Genomic DNA, 23,423 nt, shown 5'->3' on the forward strand with positions numbered 1-23,423 from the left:
TTTTTTTGAGGCATTTCCGTGGTGAGGCGTTTCCATAGCACCCCCTTGACCATGCTTTTTTTTAAATGAATAAGAAATAAGATCATATCATTTTCATATTGCAAAGTCAAAGTAATAAATGATTACTTGACTCTGTTAGTTAAGCAGTACTCCCTTAAAAGCTCAAATACACTTCTTAAAAAGGTTAGCCTTTATATAGTGCATTGACAATGTAATAAAAATAACCATATACCACTGTAAAACCAAACCAAACATTGTTTAAAAAATCATTAAAAACACTCAAAAAAAAATTTTCGGCGGCGGCGCGTCTTATTGCACCCCCCCTGGTCAAATCCTGGCTACGGGCCTGCCCATGCATAGAACCCTATAATATGTATATTTATGTTTAGATATATCCGCTCTAAAACGAAGAATCTGATAGCGAATATGTTTACCGAGCCTGTACCCCAGGACTCTAAACTAGTTATATCCAATGCACTTTATTTCAATGGTATGTTTACATACAGGGTTACCCACAAAGGATGAAACTTTAAAGACGACCTCAAAATTTTTCAATATGACGATCCGAAGATTACAATTTGCGTTATATCTTCAAAGTCGATTTTAAAAATTGACTAATTTTGTTAATAAAAGATGAAATTTGTAAGAAACCGTGAAAGTAAGAAAAATTAGTTATTATTTTCCGTACAGTCATCTCTGAAGTCTCTGAGTTGAGGCTAACCCTGTAGTAGAGAGGATATAAATAGTAAAGGGAATTTTGTTAACAATTAGTTGACAATTTTTACAGCTTTAAAAGATTTAAATTCTCCAAGGTTTTTGTAGCAAGAAATCCGCAAGTTACCCATTTAGAGAATCCGCAATTTAAATAAACCAATTCTTTACAGAAAAATCATGAATAAATCATTCATTTTTTACTCCGTATAAAAAGCATTAATATATTCTGGGTTCTTATTAGTCAAATATGAATTAATGTAATAATATTGGATATCATAGAAACAAATAATATAAAATATTTCAAAAGCACCATTTATGAACCAAAATGGAGGATGAATTGAGGATGAATGGAGGATGAATGGAGGATGAATAGAGGATGAATGGAGGATGAATTGAGGATGAGTGGAGGGTGAATGGAGGATGAGTGGAGGATGAATTGAGGATGAATTGAGGATGAATTGAGGATGGATGGAGAATGAATTGAGGATGAATGGAGGATGAATGGAGAATGAGTGGAGGATGAATGGAGGATGAGTGGAGGATGAATTGAGGATGAATGGAGGATGTTTGAGGATGAATGGAGGACGAATTGAAGATGAATGGAGGATGAATGGAAGATGAATTGAGGATGAATTGAGAATGAATGGAGGATGAATGGAGGACGAATTGAGGATGAATGGAGGATGAATGGAGAATGAATGGAGGATGAATTGAGGATGAATGGAGGATGAATTGATGATGAATTGAGAATGAATGGAGGATGAATTGAGGATGAATGGAGGATGAATGGAGAATCAATTAAGAATGTTAGAAAGGATCACCAAATATAAAATACAACTATAAATTCTAAAAAGCTAATCACTCCCTAAAACTTTAATGTCCATATCCAAAGAATCAAGTTAAATAAGGAGTCCAGTACCTTTAATGTTATTTAGGAACCTGGGAGTATGAATTTGAACTGTCTGCAGATTACACTGGAAGAGAAATTCTCTTCAACAGTTTCAAAACTTCCATTGATATTACTATAATGGAGGGAAACATGGACTTTCCTTTCCTTGCAGGTAGGTTTCAACTTCTCAAATTTGAGTATAATTTTGGTCATCAAGGGGGGGGGGGGCGGGGTTGTATTTATAACTGTGATGTATTAGAACTTCTCAGAGACTGGTTAAATGTATAAATTTCACAAACCAGGCTTTTTCAGAAAAACTCAAATCTTTGAATAAAAAGTATCACAGTAAAAAGTGTACACAACCTCTAAACCCCCAACCTAAGATTCACACACATCCCAATTATACAACCTTTTCTATATCGACATTTTTTCATTTTTAAGAATTCCGCTGTTTTTTTAGAAACTTAATGATGTGTTGAGTGAGCTAACCAAATATTTGGTTAAGACAATCTTATTAGATTCCACGTGTTTTTATATAACTTATGCTACACACACCTCTGACCCTTTAGTAAAAGTAAATTCAACCTAAAGTCTGACCGAGTCAACCTTGTTGCACCGGCTAGCCCTATTGTGGGTCTGCTTTATTTTCCCAATGTCCGGGTGATACAGTACAAACTGGGACCGGATAGGTTGACCCGGCTTGGAAATTCAAATGTACTACGGCTGACCGTGGCTATAAAGAATTGATAAAAAAGGATCAAAAGATGAGAGAAATAATACTCTCCCCTTCTTGAGAAGAAGAAAAATATTTTGAATTTCAAATATGTAACCGGATAAACCTGACGCATATAGGAACTGAGTTTTTGCCACAAACTCTGATTATATGGGTATATCTTTGCAACCCGATGTCAATAAACCTTTGTTATTTCTAACATGTGCTTTTAGATCAAATAGTATAAGCTTGAATATCAAAGATTTACACCATCAGGTTGCAAATATGTAGAGACTAAAAATTTTAGTTTGTGGCAAAAACTCAGCTCCTGTCACGGTACATTCTAGATCATTTCATGTACCGGGCCAAATTTCAGCAAGCCAGGGTAAGTAGTACAGTACAACTTCAGGCAAACCGAGACGGTACGGCCAAATGAAATGTGAAATGTCTGTGCTGTGTCTTGTTCAATTTGCTTTAAATATTTTTTGTCTCAGATCCTGAAGTCGGATTTCAAATTGCCAGTCTTCCATACGAGCATGATAGTAAGATCATAGAATATTTTTATAATATCAAATTTTAAACAATATTAATTCATATAGTTTATTCGACAGTATGTTTATTGTTTTTGTTTTTTTGAAAATGAAATTACAAAAATGTTAGAAATCTAAGAGTCTTTAGTAAATATTATTTTGAACTAAATTTTCTAATTTTGTAAATTAATTAGAAGACAAAGTATTATATGTTAGAGAAAATATAAAATGAAAAATATTTAGTTAGAAATGAAGAGATTTCGGAGGCCCACATGTTCTTTGTACTTCCCACAAGGTATTCAAAAAAGAATTTTTTATGAGATTCTGATTTCATTAGAAAAAAAGAATTGATTTCAATTAACAAAACTCACATTTCTCATAATAAAACAATTGTTTAAACGTCAAGATTGTTTTTGAATGAAACCTGAAAGGATGGATCGTCAATTTTACGACAAAATTGACCATTTCAAAAATAAAATTCAATAATAAACCCTTTGGTTACGCCCTCGGGTTTATCATTGAATCGATCAAGGGTTTATTTTTCAATTGGCTCTAATTTTTCGGAGAGTAAATAATTTTTGTTTGTAAAAAGTTTTAAACTTCTGGTAATCATTTCATTACTCTTTAAGAGAAGTTATGAAAATCAGAAATGATTTTTTAAGTCTAACCCAAAATATTTATATAAAAAAAATCAAAAATGTGATTCAATATTTCAGTTTTAAATGCAAAGGAATTGAGTCTTTGCCACAAACTCTGATTTTCTAATCACTATATCTTTGGAACCAAATGTTGTAGACCCTAGATATTTCAAACTATGAGTTCTGTTGGATCAAATATTCTGAGCTTGAAATATCAAAACTTTACAACATCAGTTTCCAAAGATATAGGGGTTTTAATATTTGAGTTTGTGGCAAAAACTCAATTCCTTTCTAAGAAATTTTGCACACATAAAATTCATGTTTTGATAAGAGTGTCACTTAGTTGCATTCGCATTGCATGTTAATTGTTCATTATTCAAACTTCATGCAAAAAATAAAGCTTATTTTGTTTTATCATATACAATTGAACTATATGCATGATGCAGCGAGTCTAGTTCTGAATTGTGATATTAAGTAAAATATAAAATATAAAATATAAATTATAAAATATAAAATATAAAATATAAAATATAAAAAAAGATAAAATATAAAATATAAATATAACGTATAAAAGATAGAATTATTGTTCTAAATACGCGCAGAAAAAAACAAGATTCTTGGATTAGTTTGTGCATATTTTAATTTTAAAGGGACTGTGGGCGTAATTTCATGTGAGTTCCCATGCCTGGTCCACGACGGTTCCCATTTTGTCAGCAATGTTAAAGATATTGTCACTTTTCTGTTTAAAATTGTTCTAATGAGTCCGATATGTTTTCTCAAAATAGAAACCAAAAAAATGAAAATAGTCAATTTTTTTCAAATTATAAATATTAGTATTTACTCCATACTTGATCAGACAAAATGGTACGGTTATAAAATCGGACATTGCCATCTTTGCATGGAGGGTCACTTGAAATTACGCTTACAATCCTTTAAAGCAAGAATGCGATAAAAAATGTCCACGGAAAGTTTGTATATTTTAAGCCTTGGGGGACATATTGAGTATTTTCTTAAAGGTTAACAGACCTTTTTACGCCATGGAGAAAATCCAATATAATATTATGATATGGACGCTGCACAGTACATGGATATTGGATATCTATAAATACTAATACAACCAAAACACAACTTCAAGAGACTGTAAGCGTAATCTTAAGTCACTCGCCATTCAAAGTCCGATTCACAACCGTACCCTTAAAAGATTTGTCTAATCAAGTATAAATGATATATCAATGTTTATCATTTTTAAAACTGATCATTTTCAATCGTAGCTTTTCTACAATTGTGACTTGAGCAGATCTATTGCGGGAATGAATATAAATTTTAGTTTAGAAAGAACCCCTTTTAAACCTTGAAGAACAACAATATATTCCACATTATTGATCAGATATAAGGTTGTTAGGGTACCTTTGTGAATTGAGCAATTTGCACTTTGCACTTGAAAAAAATACGCTTACAGTCCCTTTAAAGGGAAGGAGAAGAAGAATATAAAAATCTTGAGCAAAAGATGACAAACATGGATTGGGAGGTAAACTTTTTGACATTTTTTTTTGTACTTTTCCTTTCATAACAAATATAGTTTCCACATGCTGAACTTTAATGCCGCCCCGGTTTTTTTTTTTTAAATTTTTCGTTCTCATATGATATATCACAGCCGGCTTTATGTTAAAATAATCATTTCTCTAGGATGTGTTTAATCGAATGGACCAAGTTTATGGGGAGATACAAATTCCAAGGTATTTTAATTATAAATTGATATCCGTCAATGAAAATAAGTTTAAAGACGACATTTTGTTTTAGAATGAAAATGGAGTTTCAGGCAAATCTGGCCCCAACCCTTTCAAATCTAGGTAGGTTATACGTTCATTGAAATACAACTGAACGAGTTGGGTTCATTATAAAACCGGTTTAACAATGTTTTTGATGGATTTTCATCGTTGGAATTCACGGATATCGGGACTTGATTAGAATGAGACTCTGACTCAACATCTATGAATCTTGTCTGTTTTTTTTTATCCAATAAACGTCGAAACAGCTGAACCGATCGGGCCCAACTTTTTTGTGTGACTTTACATGTTCCATGTTTAGGAATGATAAAAATTTCAAAAATTTGCCTGCAACAAATTTTGTTTTCCACTAAATTAAAAAATCCACGATTTTTTTTAAAACCTCCAACTTTTTTTCGTTTTGTTTTACAATGTATATATACAAAGAGGAAATGTTCACAAGATGACGATGAAGCCTCGGGCCCAAATTTTGTGTGGAACCTCATATGACCCAAGGGAAGATTTATGGATGATCAACATTTTAAATAATTTGCCTCCATCAAAATTCGATTTTCAAAAGTTTGAAAATCCACACGGATGAGATACGTTTGGTCTCTACAAATTGAATTTAATATCACGCTTTGGCTTGGTTTGGTCTATATATTATATCATATATATCATAATTCATCAATTTCTAAACTTACATTGTTGTTTAATTATCCGCAAAAAAATTATCCGTAAAATAAAATAAAAGAGAAAAAGTTATAAAGTTGTGTTTAAATGTGGTCAAATTGTAATCGGAAGAACCCGCTTGCTGGAGAACTGTTATTCAGCGTATATGTGAACCAGCAATCACAATTATTATGTTGAAACTGGAGGACCCTATATCCTGTGATTTAAAGGTCTCAATCTCTTAAGCAATAATCGATGAGAATTTTGCCAATTACTTCTTAAATACCAAAGCTAACAACAAGTGCTTTACAGGGCTAGATTGTATATGCAAGGGCTACAGAAAAGCATGAGTTACCGCAATAAGATTAAAGCCCAAGGGGTTCGGGTGCGACACTTCAAAGTCAAACTTTAAACATTGATGAGACTTTTTATATCACTGAATCCATGTGATATCGCCTATTGGTGGTTTATGGTAGTAGGCCAGGATACAAAACATTACTTCCAAAAAACCGATTTTGAGAAGAACCAATAGAATCTACTACAAATAACCTAATGTTATATAAGAAAATATGTATTAAACACTAGGAGTACCCGGCGTTGCCTAAGCTTATAAAGGTACCCATGGGTTTCTGCAAAATGTTTCAGCCAATTTGGTTCAGAAGTTTGGCCAGCTGTAGCCACTAAATAGCTTAAATATATAGTCCAGCTGGAGTACCCAGGGATGCCCAGGTTAAAAAATGAATATTTTTAAATATTAAGGTTTAAAGAAACTATTCTCTGGAAGAGGGAGTTTAGACTTCTCACCTTTAACTCCACGCTGGGATCAATTCAAGCTTGATACACTTCAACATAAAACAATACTCAAGGTATACAGTACAGTACAGTACAGAACAGTACTGTATAGTACAGCATGCAGTATAATTTAGTTTATATTTATCCATATCTGTATCTATATCTATCTATCTATCTATCCAATCTATCCATCTATACATCTATCTAGATTACTGAGAAGGGAACGGAAGCAGCAGCAAGTACATCAGCATTCCAGTTCCGGATGATTCCCAGTATTTCCTTCAAGTAATTTTATAAACTTTTTCTCTTTAAATCTATTTTAGTTTCCAAACTATTCTCCCCCCATCTATAAAGATTTTGACGACAGCAACTCTAATTTTGCTATCCTTGTATATTTGCAACTATAGATATAGATCACATAGATTCAGACTGCTTATAAAAAGTCTCATCAATTTGTTAAGACAGGGTTCACTTTGAAGTGTTGCAACGCCTTACTCTGTTGTAGGCCTAGACTTATATATTTCAGAACTATAAAACACTTGTTTTTAGCTTTAGTGTTGAAAAAGTAATTGTTAAAGCTTGAAATCACTGAGCTTTGATATTTCAATTCTGTTAAATCAAATAGCCTAAATTTTATCATACATTTGCAAAGAAATTTGGGTTAGATAATTAGAGTTTGTGGCAAGTTTTCACTTCCTGTACATCAGTGCTTCGACGCTGTAACTGTTATTACTGTAGAGAATTGAATTGGACCATTAATTGTCCCGATTTATTTTTTTGTTGTTGCAAATTTAGGAGTTTGGATAAATTTCATTTATTCTCTATATTTTAACAGTTTGATCCAATTAAACTCAAAGATATCTGGTTGCAAAACTTAAGGGATTAGAAAAGTTTGATGGGAGTTATGGTATCTTAATATTCCTATGTTAAAAAATATTTAAGAGTTTCGTAAATTTCAACTGCTGGTTTTTTATTTTTATTTTTTTCCTGGTCAATAGGTTTGGTTTTACTTTTACCAAAGTAAATATTGAATATTGCAAAAGAAAAACATATTGAATATCAAATGTTGAAATACAGATTTTATTTTAGAGTCAAAACTTTATTTCTACAAAATTTTATTTATTCCTATTTTCCTTTAGACTAGATCGTCCATTTTTTCTTTTCATCTATGACGCACTGAACAAGGTAATATTTTTTAGAAAAAAAACATTTTAAATTATTTGGCAATATTTGGTATTCCAGGGAACCCGTAGTTTTAATTTTTATTTTTTATTTTCCGAAAAAGTAGTTGTACACAATTTTACAATTTTTTGAGATGAAAGCCTCACAGAGCGGGCGGTTATTTTACATAACTGTCCCAAGGGACGTTAAGTAACTTAACCTCCCTCTGTTGGGGAATCATAGGTCGGTAATGTTGTCAAAGTGCGGTGAAATATATTATTTTGTCATAAATATGGAACAAATATGTTATTTGTAAATTTGACAGTGCCGCAACGCTGATTAAACAGTTAACAGTCTGCAATTGGACCAATTAAATGTAATTTGTTCTCTTATTCTCTATTCTTCCTTTTTTGGGTTTTAGATAAAAAAATGATTAAGACACAACTCTATAAGTTTAAAGATATTTAAATTACAGACCAAAACGTGATTAAATTCAAATTAACGTTAAAGTTAATCAGCTGTTTTTTTGATATTTGCTAAGACACGTTTGTTTTCATTAAAAGTGTGGAATATAAAATCGACTGTTTGATTAAAACTAAAAACATAAAAGCATGATATCAAAAAGACATAAACTTGCTTAAATGTCGTCTTTCTATTCCATAGTTTTATGGGACCCACTGCATGTCCTTCAAATTCAAACTAAAACATTAAAAACATTAAATGATGTAATTCAAAGAAATTTTGAAGTGTTTTCATAATCTTAATAAGCTATTTTTAAAGCTACTAGCAATACAATATCAACATAAGATTGGTTAAATGTCGTCTACCGATTCCATAGTTTGATGAGACCCCCTGTATATTTAGGTTGTGATATTCTGGGCTAGAGTAGTGGAACCTACTCCTCTGGAGTATGATGAACCATAAACTGTAAATTTGGTTAAAGGAATTGAGTCTTTGCCACAAACTCAAATTTTCAAATGCCTATTTCTTTGAAACCTAATGATCTAAACCTTTCATATTTCTAACTTCTGTTCTAACAGAATTTATAGTTTGAAATATGTAAGGTCTATGATATTGGGTTGCAAAGATATTGGAATTATAAAATCAGAAAACTGAATTCCTTTATATCGCTCGGATACTATGGCAAAATTTGTATAATTTTTTAACCTTTTTATTCTATATTATAGCTAACAATGCTAATGAAATTGCAAAAAATATCTATGGGAGACCTAGATGTCGCTCTATCTTCTTAATGTTGTTGAAGAGAAAGGAAAGCATATATTGTTGTTCAGTGCTGCCATCTCTGAGGCTTTCTTCGCATAATTTTCATATTTTTCTTTAAATATTTTTAGTTTTCATAGTTCTGAAAATTTGAAAATATTTTGATTTTTAGAAATTTTTTTTAAGTTTGAATGTTTTTTTCTCATGTTTACTTTCTAATTCTATCCATTATCTATTTATTATCTGTCATCTATTCTGTTTGTCTATGTATCTATACGTATACATTGTCTTTTTGTGTATCTTTTTTATCAGTTTTAGTCTAATTGCCTTTTTTTAATGATTGTCTGAGTATTGTGTCTACCTTGTCTACCTTGGTCCTTGACTATTGTCTAATCTATGTCTGTAACTCACCATCTGCCTTTTGTTTCTGAGCCAGGCATAGTTTATTTTACCCGTTGTACTGTCCTAAACATATTTATGTACTGCAGATTATTTCTAAACAAATCTGCTCAAAGGAGTTGAGTCTTTGCCACAAACTCGAATATTCCATTCCCTTTATCTTTGCAACCTGGCGGTGTAAACCTTAGATATTTCAAACTTAGATTATTTGATCTAACAGAATTCATAGTTTGAAATATCTAAGGTCTACGATATTGGTTTGCAAAGATAGAGGTATTAAAATAATAGAGTTTGTAGGGAAAACTCAATTCCTTTATTGTTTTTAATTTTCTTTCAATTCTGTATTATGCAATTAAGATTAAGAAATTATCGTGGAAGAAATATCGTCTGGCATTAAATACACTTACCACAACTGCACTTCCTCGCAACCAACCCACTGGTCTTCCACCACCTCCATACTATACAACCACACAAACTAATCTCACCGCCTTCTTTAAATCCAAAGTCTATAGAACATCCTCAAAAAGGTTTTCGGATGTATACCGCAGTGTTCATCAGTACTCTGACCGAAGAAATTGTAGATTTTTAGTGGAGAGTGAGACGTCTAAAGCTGTATTTCGAAATATAAGTGGTATCGAAGTGTACAGCTGTATATAGAAGTAAACAGGTACTTCAGGAACTATACAGCTGTATCTTGTATTTAGAAGTAAACAGCTACTTCAGGAAGTATACAGCTGTATCTTGTATTTAGAAGTCTACTCGTACATCTGTATCCAAAAATGTACAGCTGTATCTAGAAGTAGACATAAGTACATTTGAATCTAGAGCTATATCTAGAAGTATAAAAATGTATCTTAAAGTGCACCACTGTATCTAGAAGTGCACCACTGTATCTAGATGTATAAAGTAATATTTAGAAGTGTACAGTGATATCTAGAAGTGTGCAGTTGTATCTACACGTGTAGAGCTTTATCAAGAAGTCTACAGTTGCATTTAGTGCAAGATTTAAAGGTGTACAGATGTATATCGAAGTGTACAGCTGTATATAGAAGCGTACAACTTTATCTAGAAGGAGGAAAACTGTAGCTAGACTATTACAGCTGTATCTGGAGATGTATATAGAAATGTACAGCTGTATCTGGAGATGTATATAGAAATGTACAGCTGTATCTACAAGTGTACAGCTGTATCTGGTGTTGTACCTGTATAAGTGTAAAGCTGTATCTTGAAGTATATTGTTGTAACTAGAAGTGTAGAGTTGTATCTAAAAGTTGTAGAATAAATTTAACGAAGAACAAATAAATTAACTTAATTTTAAGAAAGGTAGACCAACCTCAATCAAGCTAGGCTAGATTCGAATTTAATTTTGGGATTCTTTTTAAAACTTTGATGAAAATTAGATTAGCTGCCGGAATAGTTTAGGATTAAAGAGAGGGTTAAGTTTGTGAGTAGATTAAAGTTAAGACTAGATTTAGAACAAACTTCTGGTCAAAGATCAAAGATATTACAAATATTGAGTTTGTGGCAAAGACTTAATTTCTTTCATTGAATTTTTCTGTCTCACGGATTGAATTAAGTTTAGATATAGAACTAGCTCACGAATTAACTTTGGGATTAATTTTAAGAATAAGTCCGAATTTTGTTTTGGGTTATGTCGGAAAAGTTTTTCAACAGATTTATTTTATAATTGTTAAATTTCTATTTATGATTAGCTTTCTGTTCCTTATTCTTCTCCATATTGTTTAAACCACAGTTTGAGTCCCAGCTTTATCACAAAATATCACAATAGTTTCACATTGTTCATTTTAATTGTCTCTTCTCTAGATTTCAGGTTGGAATTAGTTTTAACAGCAATTTTATAATTTTACAAAGGAACTAATTACTTGCCTAAAATTATGATTTTGATATTCGATGTTTGGTATCTTAAAATATTTCAGATTTAATAGGAAAGAGAAAACTAGAGTTTGAGGCGATTGTTCAGTTCCTCTCATTAACCCTTCCCCTCCTCAGTTAAAAGAGATTAAGGTAGGAAATTAAAATTGGATAACAAACTACTTATAGATGAAATCTTGGATTAAGAAATCAATAATTAAAAATCTTAAATAAGAAAATCATAAAATAAAGATCTTGAATAAGGAAATCATAAAATAAAAATCTGGAATAAGGAAATCATAAAATAAAAATCTTGAATAAGGAAATTATAAAAAAAATCTTGAATATGGAAATCATAAAATAAAAATCTTAAATAAGGAAATCATAAAATAAAAATCTTGAATAAGGAAATCATAAAATAAAAATCTTGAATAAGGAAATCATAAAATAAAAATCTTGAATAAGGACATCATAAAATAAAAATCTAAAATAATGAAATCATAAAATAAAAATTTTGAATAATGAAATCAAAAAATTAAAAATCTTGAATAAGGAAATCAAAAAATAACAATCTTGAATAAGGAATTATCATTAAATATAAAAAACAGAATTCATAAAAATAGCATTGAAAGAACTTATGAAAATAGCACTTAAACTGAAGTCATGAAGACAGCATTGAAAAAGAATTCATGAAAATAAAATTGAAATAGAACTCATGAAAATAGAATTGAAATAGAACTCATGAGAATAGAATTGAAATAGAACTCATGAAAATAGAATTGAAATAGAACTCATGAAAATAGAATTGAAATAGAACTCATAAAAATAGAATTGAAACAGAAAATTGATCCAAAAGTAGCATTAAATTAGAATTTATGAAAATAGTATTAAAACAGAATTCATAAAAATAGCATTGAAAGAACGAAAATAGCATTTAAACTGAAGTCATGAAGACAGCATTGAAAAGAATTCATGAAAATAGAATTGAAATAGAACTCATGAAAATAGAATTGAAATAGAACTCATGAAAATAGAATTGAAATAGAACTCATGAAAATAGAATTGAAATAGAACTCATGAAAATAGAATGGAAAAAGAACAGATTTTTTAAGTTCTAATAAAACTAGCTTATCAAGCTCTACTATGATTTATGGTGCAACAGAAACGAAAATAATGAAAAATGATCAAATATCCATAATACAGGCTGCAAAGAATAAAGGATTAAAAAGTTAAAGTTTGAGGTGAGTGTTTAACTTAATGGAGTTAAATATGAAAAATCAGAGATATTTAAGCATTGCTTAGTTCTCCAAGTTATTGAAATATTGGATAAATCAGTTTTTGTCATGAGAAGCTGAGAACATTAACTAAACCCCAATCTAGAATCATCCTACCCAGGAATGCTATTAGATATTGTTAATAAAACCATAACCTCAACCCTCTTCCTCTAAAACTAGCTCCGGGTTCAATAATCCTGGAGCCCAGGTTTGGTTTCTCCGGGTCTAATATTCAATTGGTGTTGGTTGAGGTGTATACAGAATACTGCAGACACTACGGAGGCTCTCCCTCTATCTCTCTTCGTATCTTTAGGCACTTACAGGCACTACTGCTTGGAATATATTTAAATTGCATCCGTACAGCTTGCACTTTTACAGAATTTTATTTAAAATATGCAGAAAAGAAAAAGTTTTATTGAACTAAATAAATCTACATGTTATACAAATCTTTCCAAAACATGAATTTCACAGTGGTTTGAAAATATATTTAAAATGAAAATTAGATTTTTTCGTTGACATTTGTTTTCATTAGTTAGAATTTTGTTAAACAGACTGGGAGATTTATCTGCTGTTTTGTGAAACAGACTGGGAGATTTATCTGCTGTTTTGTGAAACAGACTGGAAGATTTATCTGCTGTTTTGTGAAACAGACTGGAAGATTTATCTGCTGTTTTGTGAAACAGACTGGGAGATTTATCTGCTGTTTTGTTAAACAGATTGGGAGATTTATCTGCTGTTTTGTGAAACAGACTGGGAGATTTATCTGCTGTTTTTTTAAACAGATTGGGAGATTTATCTACTGTTTTGTGAAACAGACTGGGAGATTTATCTGCAGTTTTGTGAAACAGACTGGAAGATTTATCTGCTGTTTTGTAAAACAGACTGAGAGATTTATCTGCTGTTTTGTTAAACAGACTGGAAGGTTTATCTGCCGTTTTGTTAAACAGATTGGGAGATTTATCTACTGTTTTGTGAAACAGACTGGGAGATTTATCTGCTGTTTTGTGAAACAGACTGGAAGATTTATCTGCTGTTTTGTGAAATGATTAAATTTCTTTAAACAATATCCAGAGAGAAAAATCTTTTTATTTCTGTTTAGCTTCATTCTTTGTTTTACACAAAATTTTGAAATTTTTCCTTTTATATATCTTTTTTGGGAACTTCATCTTCTTCTTTATCACTATGTGACACGTGACATGTGCAATACATTTATTTTATTAAACTAGGATTTAATGGCGTTTCGCGCTCATCTTCTAATTCAATTGTAAACATTTTCTTGAAAATAATGAAAACACAACCATATTAGAACTAATTATATATCATTGTATGTTGTAACAATTCGCATTGTATTTTTGTACTAGAAATAGGGGTTCCTGATATTAGGTGGCAATATTCATTAACATTCCCTGTTACAAACATAAAGATGCACTTTTGCAGACCTACTAATGATGAAGGCGCACATTTTGGACAGACCACTATGTGTGACATACATTGGAAACGCTTTATTTTCATTTATTTAACATATTCATTATTCTGACATTATCCATGTTTTTACTTCTTATTTTGTATAGATAATTTGATACAAAGAGATGGATTGGCTCTCAGGGAATATAATTAATTGATATGATCAAATGTATCTGTGATTGAAAAGAGATGGATTGGCTATCAGGGAATATAATTAATTGATATAATCAAATTTATCTGTGATTGAAAAGTTAATTCTTTTGTAAGTAAACGTAAAATAAATATAAGAATTGATAATAAGTTTATTAATGTTTTTCAAAATGTTGCATTGTTATACGCTGTATCTATTCTCTTTTTCTTTGTAACCCAATGGTTTAAACCTCGTATATTTTAAACCTTGACTGTTAGGTCTAACTGCAAGATCTATGACATCAGGTCACAAGGATTAGAAAGTTAGAGATTATTTGATCATGTTCAGTTTCTCAGATCAGAAAGTTACTTTATTGGCACATCAGTCCTTTTTATTCGATATCATCAAGTTGGATAATATCTTTCAATAACTAGGCTTCCATGGTGATACACATCCAACTTTATTGCAATATTTTAATTAGATTTAAAATGTTACATTACACGCACCGCGTCAATCTTGTTGCACCGGCTAGTCCTGTCCAAGAGCTAGGTACAGTACAGTACAGTACAGTACGGAAAGGTTGACCCGGCTCGGAAATTCAAATGTACTACGGGCTACGGCTGCCCGTGATAACCTTCCAGAATTTATTTTTAGTACATTATTTAAAATGACACTGTAAAGCGTACATTTTTTTACTTTATTGGTTCTAAATCTTTTAGGACGGATGATCTTCCATCACTCCCGCTGGCGCTGTGTGAGTTCAGATAACAAAGATTTGGGATCTATTAGGATCAGCCGTTTTGACGGTTAATTGGATTCAAATAATTTACACAAATACATACAAGTATAAATCTAAATATATGTCTATTTTATTCAATTTTGAGAGACTTATTATCCCGCATTTTTACTCACAACTTGACAATCTTGGGTGTAAACAGTTTTTTATTTGTTCCGAGGCAAATAAGTAACATTTTATTGCAAAGCAAGTTTCCCTTTTTATTTCGCAGATTTCAATAATAAAACAACCGAACAATTCTAAAACTTGAATTAAATAAATCTATTTATCCAAGTGTCTTGTCTGACCATTTGGGAAATTATGTTTTTTGGTCTGATTTTTACTTTTTTGTTTGTTTTCGGTTTAAATTCAAGATTTTTTATCCCTTAGCGCTTTCGTGATTAAAAATCTTAACAAACAAACAAAAAAGTAAAAATCCCGAATCAAAAAACATATTATCCCGCATGATAACACAAGACAGTTGCACAAATAGATATATATATATATATGCTGTTTGGCTGTCCTTTTCTTTTAGTCAAAAATGTCTTCAGAAATACAAAAATACTAAATCAAAGAAATACATTAAAAAACTTTCGCTATTTCATCCGTGCCCAAAGAATGGCCAAAGGAAATTTTAATATATTGAAATAGAATAAAGTTGTTTTGTTTTTTGTACATTTAAGTGTGTTGTGTTGGCTTTAATATTTAATATTTGAAAAGTGTATAATACAAGTCGCCTTGACGGTCATTGGACCATAATCCTTCAGTGGGGTCATGTAAGTTGCCGTAACAATGGAACTGAGCCTTTGCCACAAACTCTGATTTTCTAATCCCTAAATCTTTGCAAAGGCCTTAGATAGTTGAAATATCAAAGAATCATCAGGTTGCAAAGATATAAGGATCTGAAAATTTGAGCCCAAATTCTTTGTGCCGAATTGGTACAGCCGTTTTGACGTTTACTGGATGCAAGCAGACAAATAGACATAGAAGCAAAGTTTGCTTTTAATACACTTTACACAACTTTATCTCTGCCTTAAAATAAAATTAGTAATTAGAAAACCTTTTTTGTCTTTTACCTTGATGTTACTAAAAAGCTTTAGAATGTTTTCAACTTTACCAGTTAAAAAGTTAAAAGTCTTCCACCAAATTTTATAACTAAAATGTAGAATAAAAATGACCACTAATCTTATAATGTAAAGGACTGTAAACGAAAAGTAAAGTAACCCTTCATGCAAAGATGACAATAAGATCAAAGTTGAACAATTTTAACCCTAAAAAAACAACAATATCTTCCACATTATTGATGAGATAAAGGTTACCTATTAAAACATCTTTTTGCAACATTGTATATTCGAAATTGTCTACTTAAATTGAACTAAACTATGGAAAAATGTATTCATATCTTTGTGTGTGAATAAGTCTTTATAATATGATATAATTAATATAATTAATACATTCTGAAGTGCCCGACGTTGCCCGTGGAATTTCAGAGACACTAAAAAAAATTTCGAGTTTGGAAAAAAATCGCTTTTTGATAAAAAAAAACATTTAGAATTGTTGAAGAAAAGAAGTTTCGAATTTTTGAAGAAAAAAATCGAATTTATTTAACGCAATTTTTTAACCACCGGGGTTTCCTAAAAAAAACTTTACGCCCATTCGATCCAGTCATTTGGCCGGCTTTAGGGAACATATAAGCAAAGTCTTGTTTTATTATATAGTTTACATTTTGTTACCTTTGTTTTATTTTACGCCCATTGAACGCTTAAATGCTGACATAGCATTTCAAGGTTGATTTCAAGTATTTGGTGTATTTTCTTTAAAACAAATTATGCATGATTTTAGAAACATTGTCTGCTCAAAATATTTGATGCTATATCTATGTATATCTAAAATATTGTGTTTACAAAAGATCCAAACCACGATAAAGTGAACTGGAGAACTTCACAATTTAAAAAAAAAAACAGTTCATTCCGGGTTGGACCCTCTTCGACTTGAGATTTGTTTCTGTCATATTAAAGACAAACGGTAAATCTACTCTCTACTCTCTACTCTCTACTCTCTACTCCCTACTCTCTACTTTCTACTCTCTACTCACCTCCTACGACTGATTTCCTCTTGGATTTCGTTTGCTTTGTTAAACAGCTGTTGATCCAAATTCCTAAAAAATTACGTATATCATCTATTTAGACTATTAAAAAGCGTTTGACTAACTAGAAAATTTTAAGAATAAAGCTATTTTATAAATATTTCTACTTGATTAAATTTAGAGTTTGTATCCCCTATGGATTGCGATGTTTGTTATATAAGCGATTATTAAGTTTTTTTGTAAATATCTACAATTCAACTATATAGATAGGTATATAACCATAGATTGAGAACAATACAGATAAAACACTAGATGTCATATTTTGTTCAAAATAACCCTGAGGCAGAAGCCCAAAGGAATTACGCGCATGTTCTCTCTCTGTCTTGTAATTCAACGTAATTTCATTACCATCGAACACAGTTTTCTTTAAATCCAATTTGAAATGGGACACCCTGTACAATAAGGCTTTTATTGCAAGGCTAGTTGAAATCACATACTTAGCTTGTATCCTGATCAGAGTTTCTAGACTATCATTGATCAGCTTAATATTTCCTTCAATGCCCTTGGTTTCATGACGCAGGCTTTCATACCTAGAGATAGATAATCATTAATCATGTACAATAGCTGTATGTACAATTATTTACCTACAGACAGATGTACTTATGTACAAACGCTTTATGTACACTTGTATTCACAGTGATAGATATTCCTTTGTCATGAAAATATCTGTATATACACTTTTATACCGAAAGGTAGATAGTCATTATGTGTGTATGAAACCTGTTTGTACAGTGGAATTGTACAATGTAGATAGAAAAAGATTACGCCATATGTACAATGGAACAATGTACAAGAAAACGAGCTAAGCCTCCTGTAATTGCTAGGCAAATATTGACGATATCAAATTACAGCTGCGCAACTTTCTTACATATATAGACCGATAGAAGAAATACAGACACACATATCACTCTCCGGTAAAATCCACTATTTTTCTGTCCGTGTACTGCACTCTTCACTAAACGCTACTATATCATCGATTAGTGAATTGTGATTTACTGCAAAACGCACCGACATCTTATATTATAATCTATATATTTATTTACTTTATTTACTTTATTTAGTTCTAGCAGATTCTATTCTGAAACTATACCTATCCAGTACGTTATTGTACAGTGTATATAAACTTTATTTTTACTTACTTAGTTCTAGCGGACTCTGAAATTATACCTATCCAGTATATTATTGTACAGTGTACAGTGTATAGTGTAAATAAACTATATTTTTACTTACTTAGTTCTAGCGGATTCTGAAAATACCTATCCAGTACATTATTGTACAGTGTACAATGTACATTGTACAGTGTAAATAAACTACATTTTTACTTACTTAGTTCTAGCGGATTCTGAAACTATGCCTATCCAGTACATTATTGTACAGTGTACAGTGTACAGTGTAAATAAACTATATTTTTACTTAGTTCTAGTGGATTCTGAATATACCTATCCAGTACATTAGTGTACAGTGTACAGTGTATAGTGTACAGTGTACAGTGTAAATAAACTATATTTTTACTTACTTAGTTCTAGCGGATTCTGAATACACCTATCCAGTACGTTATTGTACAGTGTACAGTGTACCGTTTACAGTGTACAATGTAAATAAACTATATTTTCACTTACTTAGTTCTAGCGGATTCTGAATATAACTATCCAGTACATTATTGTACAGTGTACAGTGTACAGTGTAAATAAACTATATTTTTACTTACTTAGCTCTAGCAAATTCTGAAACTATCCTATCCAGTACATTATTGTACAGTGTACAGTGTACAGTTTACAGTGTACAATGTAAATAAACTATATTTTCACTTACATTAGTTCTAGCGGACTCTGAAATTATACCTATCCAGTATATTATTGTACAGTGTACAATTTACAGTGTACAGTATAAATAAACTACATTATTTCTTACTTAGTTCTAGCGGACTCTGAAACTATACCTATCCAGTACATTATTGTACAGTGTACAGTGTAAATAAACTATCTTTTAATTTACTTAGTTCTAGCGGACTCTGAAATTATACCTATCCAGTACATTATTGTACAGTGTACAGTGTACAGTGTAAATAAACTATATTTTTACTTAGTTCTAGTGGATTCTGAATATACCTATCCAGTACAGTGTAAATAAACTATATTTTTACTTACTTAGTTCTAGCGGATTCTGAATACACCTATCCAGTACGTTATTGTACAGTGTACAGTGTAAATAAACTATATTTTTACTTACTTAGCTCTAGCAGATTCTGAAACTACCCTATCCAGTACATTATTGTACAGTGTACAGTGTACAGTTTAAATAAACTATATCTTTACTTACATAGCTCTAGCAGATTCTGAATATAGCTATCCAGTACATTTTTGTACAGTGTACAGTGTACAGTGTAAATAAACTATATTTTTTCTTACTTATTTCTAGCAGATTCTGAATATACCCTATCCAGTACATTATTGTAGAGTGTACAGTGTACAGTGTAAATAAACTATATTTTTACTTACTTAGCTCTAAATAAATTATATTTTTACTTACTTAGCTCTAGCAGATTCTGAAACTACCCTATCCAGTACATAATTGTATAGTGTACAGTGTACAGTGTAAATAAACTGTATTTTTACTTACTTAGCTCTAGCAGATTCTGAAACTACCCTATCCAGTACATTATTGTACAATGTACAGTGTACAGTGTAAATAAACTGTATTTTTACTTATTTAGCTCTAGCAGATTCTGAAACTACCCTATCCAGTACATTATTATACAGTGTACAGTGTAAATAAACTATATTTTGTCTTACTTAGCTCTTGCAGATTCTGAAACTACCCTATCCAGAACAACCTCGCAGGTTCGCAAGGGTAAACCCATCTCCTAGAAGCAAATTAAAAAAATAAAATGTAATAAATTGTTATTTTGTGATAATATCAGAAAAAAACTTATAAATGAAATTTGTTTTAACATTTTATCTAAATATTAGGATTTAACTGTTATTTATTTGGTTCAATGCAAATTCATGGAAAATTTGCGCCTCCCCCCCTCATATCCCAAAAAAACAGTTTCCTTTCGACTGCAACTGAAATGTTTGATTATTTTAAATAAGTTGTTAATTTCAATCAAAAATATAAAAAGATTATTTAATGGAATCGCAAAATAACAAAACAACAAAATCACTTCCCCTTTTATTTGTTGGGGTTATACAGTAATAACCAGAAAACTGTAGAATAGAAAGACGACATTAGCGGTGTTGTTACGAAGCAAATAGCTTAACCAGTAAGTTATTAAATCACTTATAAAGTGAAATGTGCCTGTTTACACTGCACAAATACTGTGTCTCATTTGCATTGAACTATATAAAGTCAAAACTTGGTCTAAAAGTCAACTTACCATTCCAGAGTTTTCTGGTTATTACTGTTGTGGAATTTTAACAGTCATTTTAAGTAAACCATTATTTTAAAATTGCGGGCAATGATTGAAAAAAATATATTTTTGGTTAAAAAAAAAATACCGTTACCTTTCAATTTTTGACACTATTTTATGAAAAGTTCACTTAAAATGACTTTAAAATTTTTAGAAAATAATACAAATAAAAATTTAAAAAATCACACCCCTACTTGTATTTTATCAGGTTTCTTGTTACCAGTCTAAAAATAGTTAAAGAAAGGTTTAAAAGTCAACAGGGTTTATCTGAGTAAACAGAAAAAATGTTCCTGAAATTTTAAAAATTCAATAAACTGCCAAAAATACACGTTTAAAAAAATTTAAGTATAAATAAATAAAATGTTTAAAGTCAAACTATACACGCACTGTAAGAAAAGTACTATCGTTAAGATCGAAATTTCAAAATTTCGATGTAGAACTTTTAAATTAAAAAAAAATCTTTAAAAATGGGTTGTATACTGTCAAGTACAGCAACAATTTAAAAAAGTTTCCATTTTTTCATTACTAATCCAAATGCTATTATTGTTATTTTTGTATCATTAAAACTGATATGAATTGGTAAATTAGCTATCATTCGTTCATATTTCCTAAAATATCACTATGATATATAGAATCTAATAAAACTCTAAGAACTTGCTGACATAATGCTTGCATCTAGAGAACGAGGAAAGGCATGTTACACGGCATTCAAAAAATACATTTGAAAACACATTAGCAACGCCAGAACGAAAAATGTGTGTGGTCGGACGAAATAATGGTATGCTGTGCCTTCCCTCCCTCATCAAGAACATAATGTTAGAGATAGCAATATTTGTTCACTATTTCTAGTTTTATACAGTTGGGAGATTTTTTACCTCATTTATTCGCTACAAAATTTGTTTACACCGTAATTGGGACAAATAGGATTAAATTTAAAATGATTTCAACTTTTAAAATCATTTAAAATTAATAAAACTTTATGATAAAAAACTTCAATTCAAGTTGAATTGAAAATATAGCAGCGGTAGTAAAAATTCGGAAAAAAATATGATTTCTTTGAATTAGAAATTTTGGCACTTTCGAATCTAAATTTTTTTAGATTTGTACATTTTATACAAACTTGAAATTACATATATAGGGAAAATTCTATCTAGGGGAAACACGTGTTTTTACTCTTTTACAAATAATAGAAAATACTTACATTTGTCACTTCTTTGCACAAAGGCGGAACAAAGGTATGTTTATTCACTAAAAATAAAAGTTTTTAAATCTAAAAAAAAGTAAATATATCATAGAAATTTTACAAAAAGTAAGTGAAAAATGGTGAAAAAGTTATGGTTTATGGTTAGGAAAAAATTACATCAGGTACAACTGTACACCAAAAAATATCAAAATCCCCCCCCCTCCTTGACAAATATACCAGTTGCGCCTCTAAAACTAAAACAGAGCCAGTAGTATAATGATTATATTATTTCGTCTTAAATTTCTGAACCAATAAGTTTCTCCTGAAAGACGACATTTACAATGGTGGCAGATTAAACCAAATTTCCTGGTTAACAGAACAATTTTTTTGTCGAAAATTATAAATATTCAAAAAGGACAATGTCGTTGTATCTTCAAGCAACCCTCCATTTAAAAAGAGGGGTACATTTACAACAATACCCTTCAAACCTTAAACATCCATTTTTGAAGAGAAAATTATGGATATCTCATTCATTCTTGGTGAAAACGTAAAAACGTGTTATAAATAACGTAAAAACGTGTTATTAATAACGTAAAAACGTTTTATAAATAACGTAAAACTTTTATAAAAAACGTAAAAACGTTTTATAAATAACGTAAAAACGTTTTATAAATAACGTAAAAATGTTTTATAAATAATGTAAAAACTTTTATAAATAACTTTAAAACGTGTTATAAATAACGTAAAAACGTTTTATAAATAACGTAAAAACGTTTTATAAATAACGTAAAAACGTTTTATAAATAAAGTAAAAACGTTTTATAAATAACGTAAAAACGTGTTATAAATAACGTAAAAACTTTTTATAAATAACGTAAAAACGTTTTAGAAATAACGTAAAAACGTTTTATAAATAACATAAAAACGTGTTATAAATAACGTAAAAACGTGTTATAAATAACGTAAAAACGTTTTATAAATAACGTAAAAACTTTTTATAAATAACGAAAAACGTTTTATCAATATCATAAACACGTGTTATAAATAACGTAAAAACGTGTTATAAATAACGTAAAAACGTTCTATAAAAATCAAAATAACTTAAAAATTGTTTCACCTGGAACATACTGGGGTAGGGATAAACTCTGAATAAACATCGAGATATCCTAAAATATTGGACAAAGTTGAAATATGTTGAAAAATTAAAAATTTCATTGCTTTTTCTAAATTGTGCCAAATTTGTGCTCTGAAATAACATTTAAGGCTTAAAAGTCGTTTTTGTATAAAGTTTTTATATTTCGTTTTCGCTAACGTTTTTTTAGAGAAAAAAAATCTTCTTTTTTAATGTAATTAAAAGCAAAATTATACGGCACACAGGTTTGAAATATTTATTATTTTTGTGAAGCCTCCAAATATTTAAATATTTAAAAATTTTTTTTTTATATTTATAATTGAAAAACAATATTTTTCCTTTGTACCAAATATTAGTGTTATAAAGCACATTTAGTGGTATATACAGGGTGTCCTAAGAAACATGTCAGTTGGTGTATAGTTTTGAATGTCTTCTTTCGTATACTGTATTATTAGATATTAAAGACTTTTTGCAGTTTAATTTTTTTTAAATCTTTTAGTCAAATATATTTTACTTTGAAATAATTTTTTTTATAATGTGACTG

At 30.3% G+C, this 23,423-nt stretch overlaps 2 protein-coding genes and 1 long non-coding RNA gene across 4 annotated transcripts in view; 1 reads left to right on the forward strand and 2 right to left on the reverse strand.

The window, feature by feature from the left end:
* Window positions 1–8,812, forward strand: part of LOC111701440 (serpin B4) — a 17,480-nt gene extending 8,668 nt beyond the window's left edge. For both annotated transcript variants that reach the window (XM_023472735.1, XM_023472727.1), the window contains 11 exons: window positions 390–490; window positions 1,650–1,775; window positions 2,810–2,857; window positions 3,089–3,140; window positions 4,954–5,011; window positions 5,170–5,219; window positions 5,284–5,333; window positions 6,681–6,787; window positions 6,922–6,998; window positions 7,853–7,898; window positions 8,739–8,812. In XM_023472735.1, the coding sequence (XP_023328503.1) occupies window positions 390–490; window positions 1,650–1,775; window positions 2,810–2,857; window positions 3,089–3,140; window positions 4,954–5,011; window positions 5,170–5,219; window positions 5,284–5,333; window positions 6,681–6,787; window positions 6,922–6,998; window positions 7,853–7,898; window positions 8,739–8,798 (775 nt within the window). In that variant the 3' untranslated portion in view covers window positions 8,799–8,812. The remainder of the gene's footprint in view (window positions 1–389; window positions 491–1,649; window positions 1,776–2,809; window positions 2,858–3,088; window positions 3,141–4,953; window positions 5,012–5,169; window positions 5,220–5,283; window positions 5,334–6,680; window positions 6,788–6,921; window positions 6,999–7,852; window positions 7,899–8,738) is intronic.
* LOC111701429 (uncharacterized) overlaps window positions 1–23,423 on the reverse strand; it is a gene marked incomplete in the record, with an annotated part of 99,631 nt that overhangs the window by 47,995 nt on the left and 28,213 nt on the right. Inside the window, 6 exon segments of the mRNA XM_023472715.1 lie at window positions 17,105–17,167; window positions 17,593–17,685; window positions 19,948–20,018; window positions 20,759–20,788; window positions 21,766–21,812; window positions 22,865–22,913. Of these exon segments, the coding sequence (XP_023328483.1) occupies window positions 17,105–17,167; window positions 17,593–17,685; window positions 19,948–20,018; window positions 20,759–20,788; window positions 21,766–21,812; window positions 22,865–22,913 (353 nt within the window).
* LOC111701453 (uncharacterized) lies at window positions 9,050–10,918 on the reverse strand. The gene is made up of 4 exons (XR_002765195.1): window positions 10,697–10,918; window positions 9,902–9,952; window positions 9,507–9,560; window positions 9,050–9,187 (listed from the first exon to the last, which is right to left on the reverse strand). It is a non-coding gene; the product is annotated as an uncharacterized LOC111701453 (long non-coding RNA).

Source organism: Eurytemora carolleeae, unplaced genomic scaffold (assembly GCF_000591075.1).
Source record: "Eurytemora carolleeae unplaced genomic scaffold, Eaff_2.0 scaffold26, whole genome shotgun sequence".
Classification (NCBI taxonomy): Eukaryota; Metazoa; Arthropoda; class Copepoda; order Calanoida; family Temoridae; genus Eurytemora; species Eurytemora carolleeae.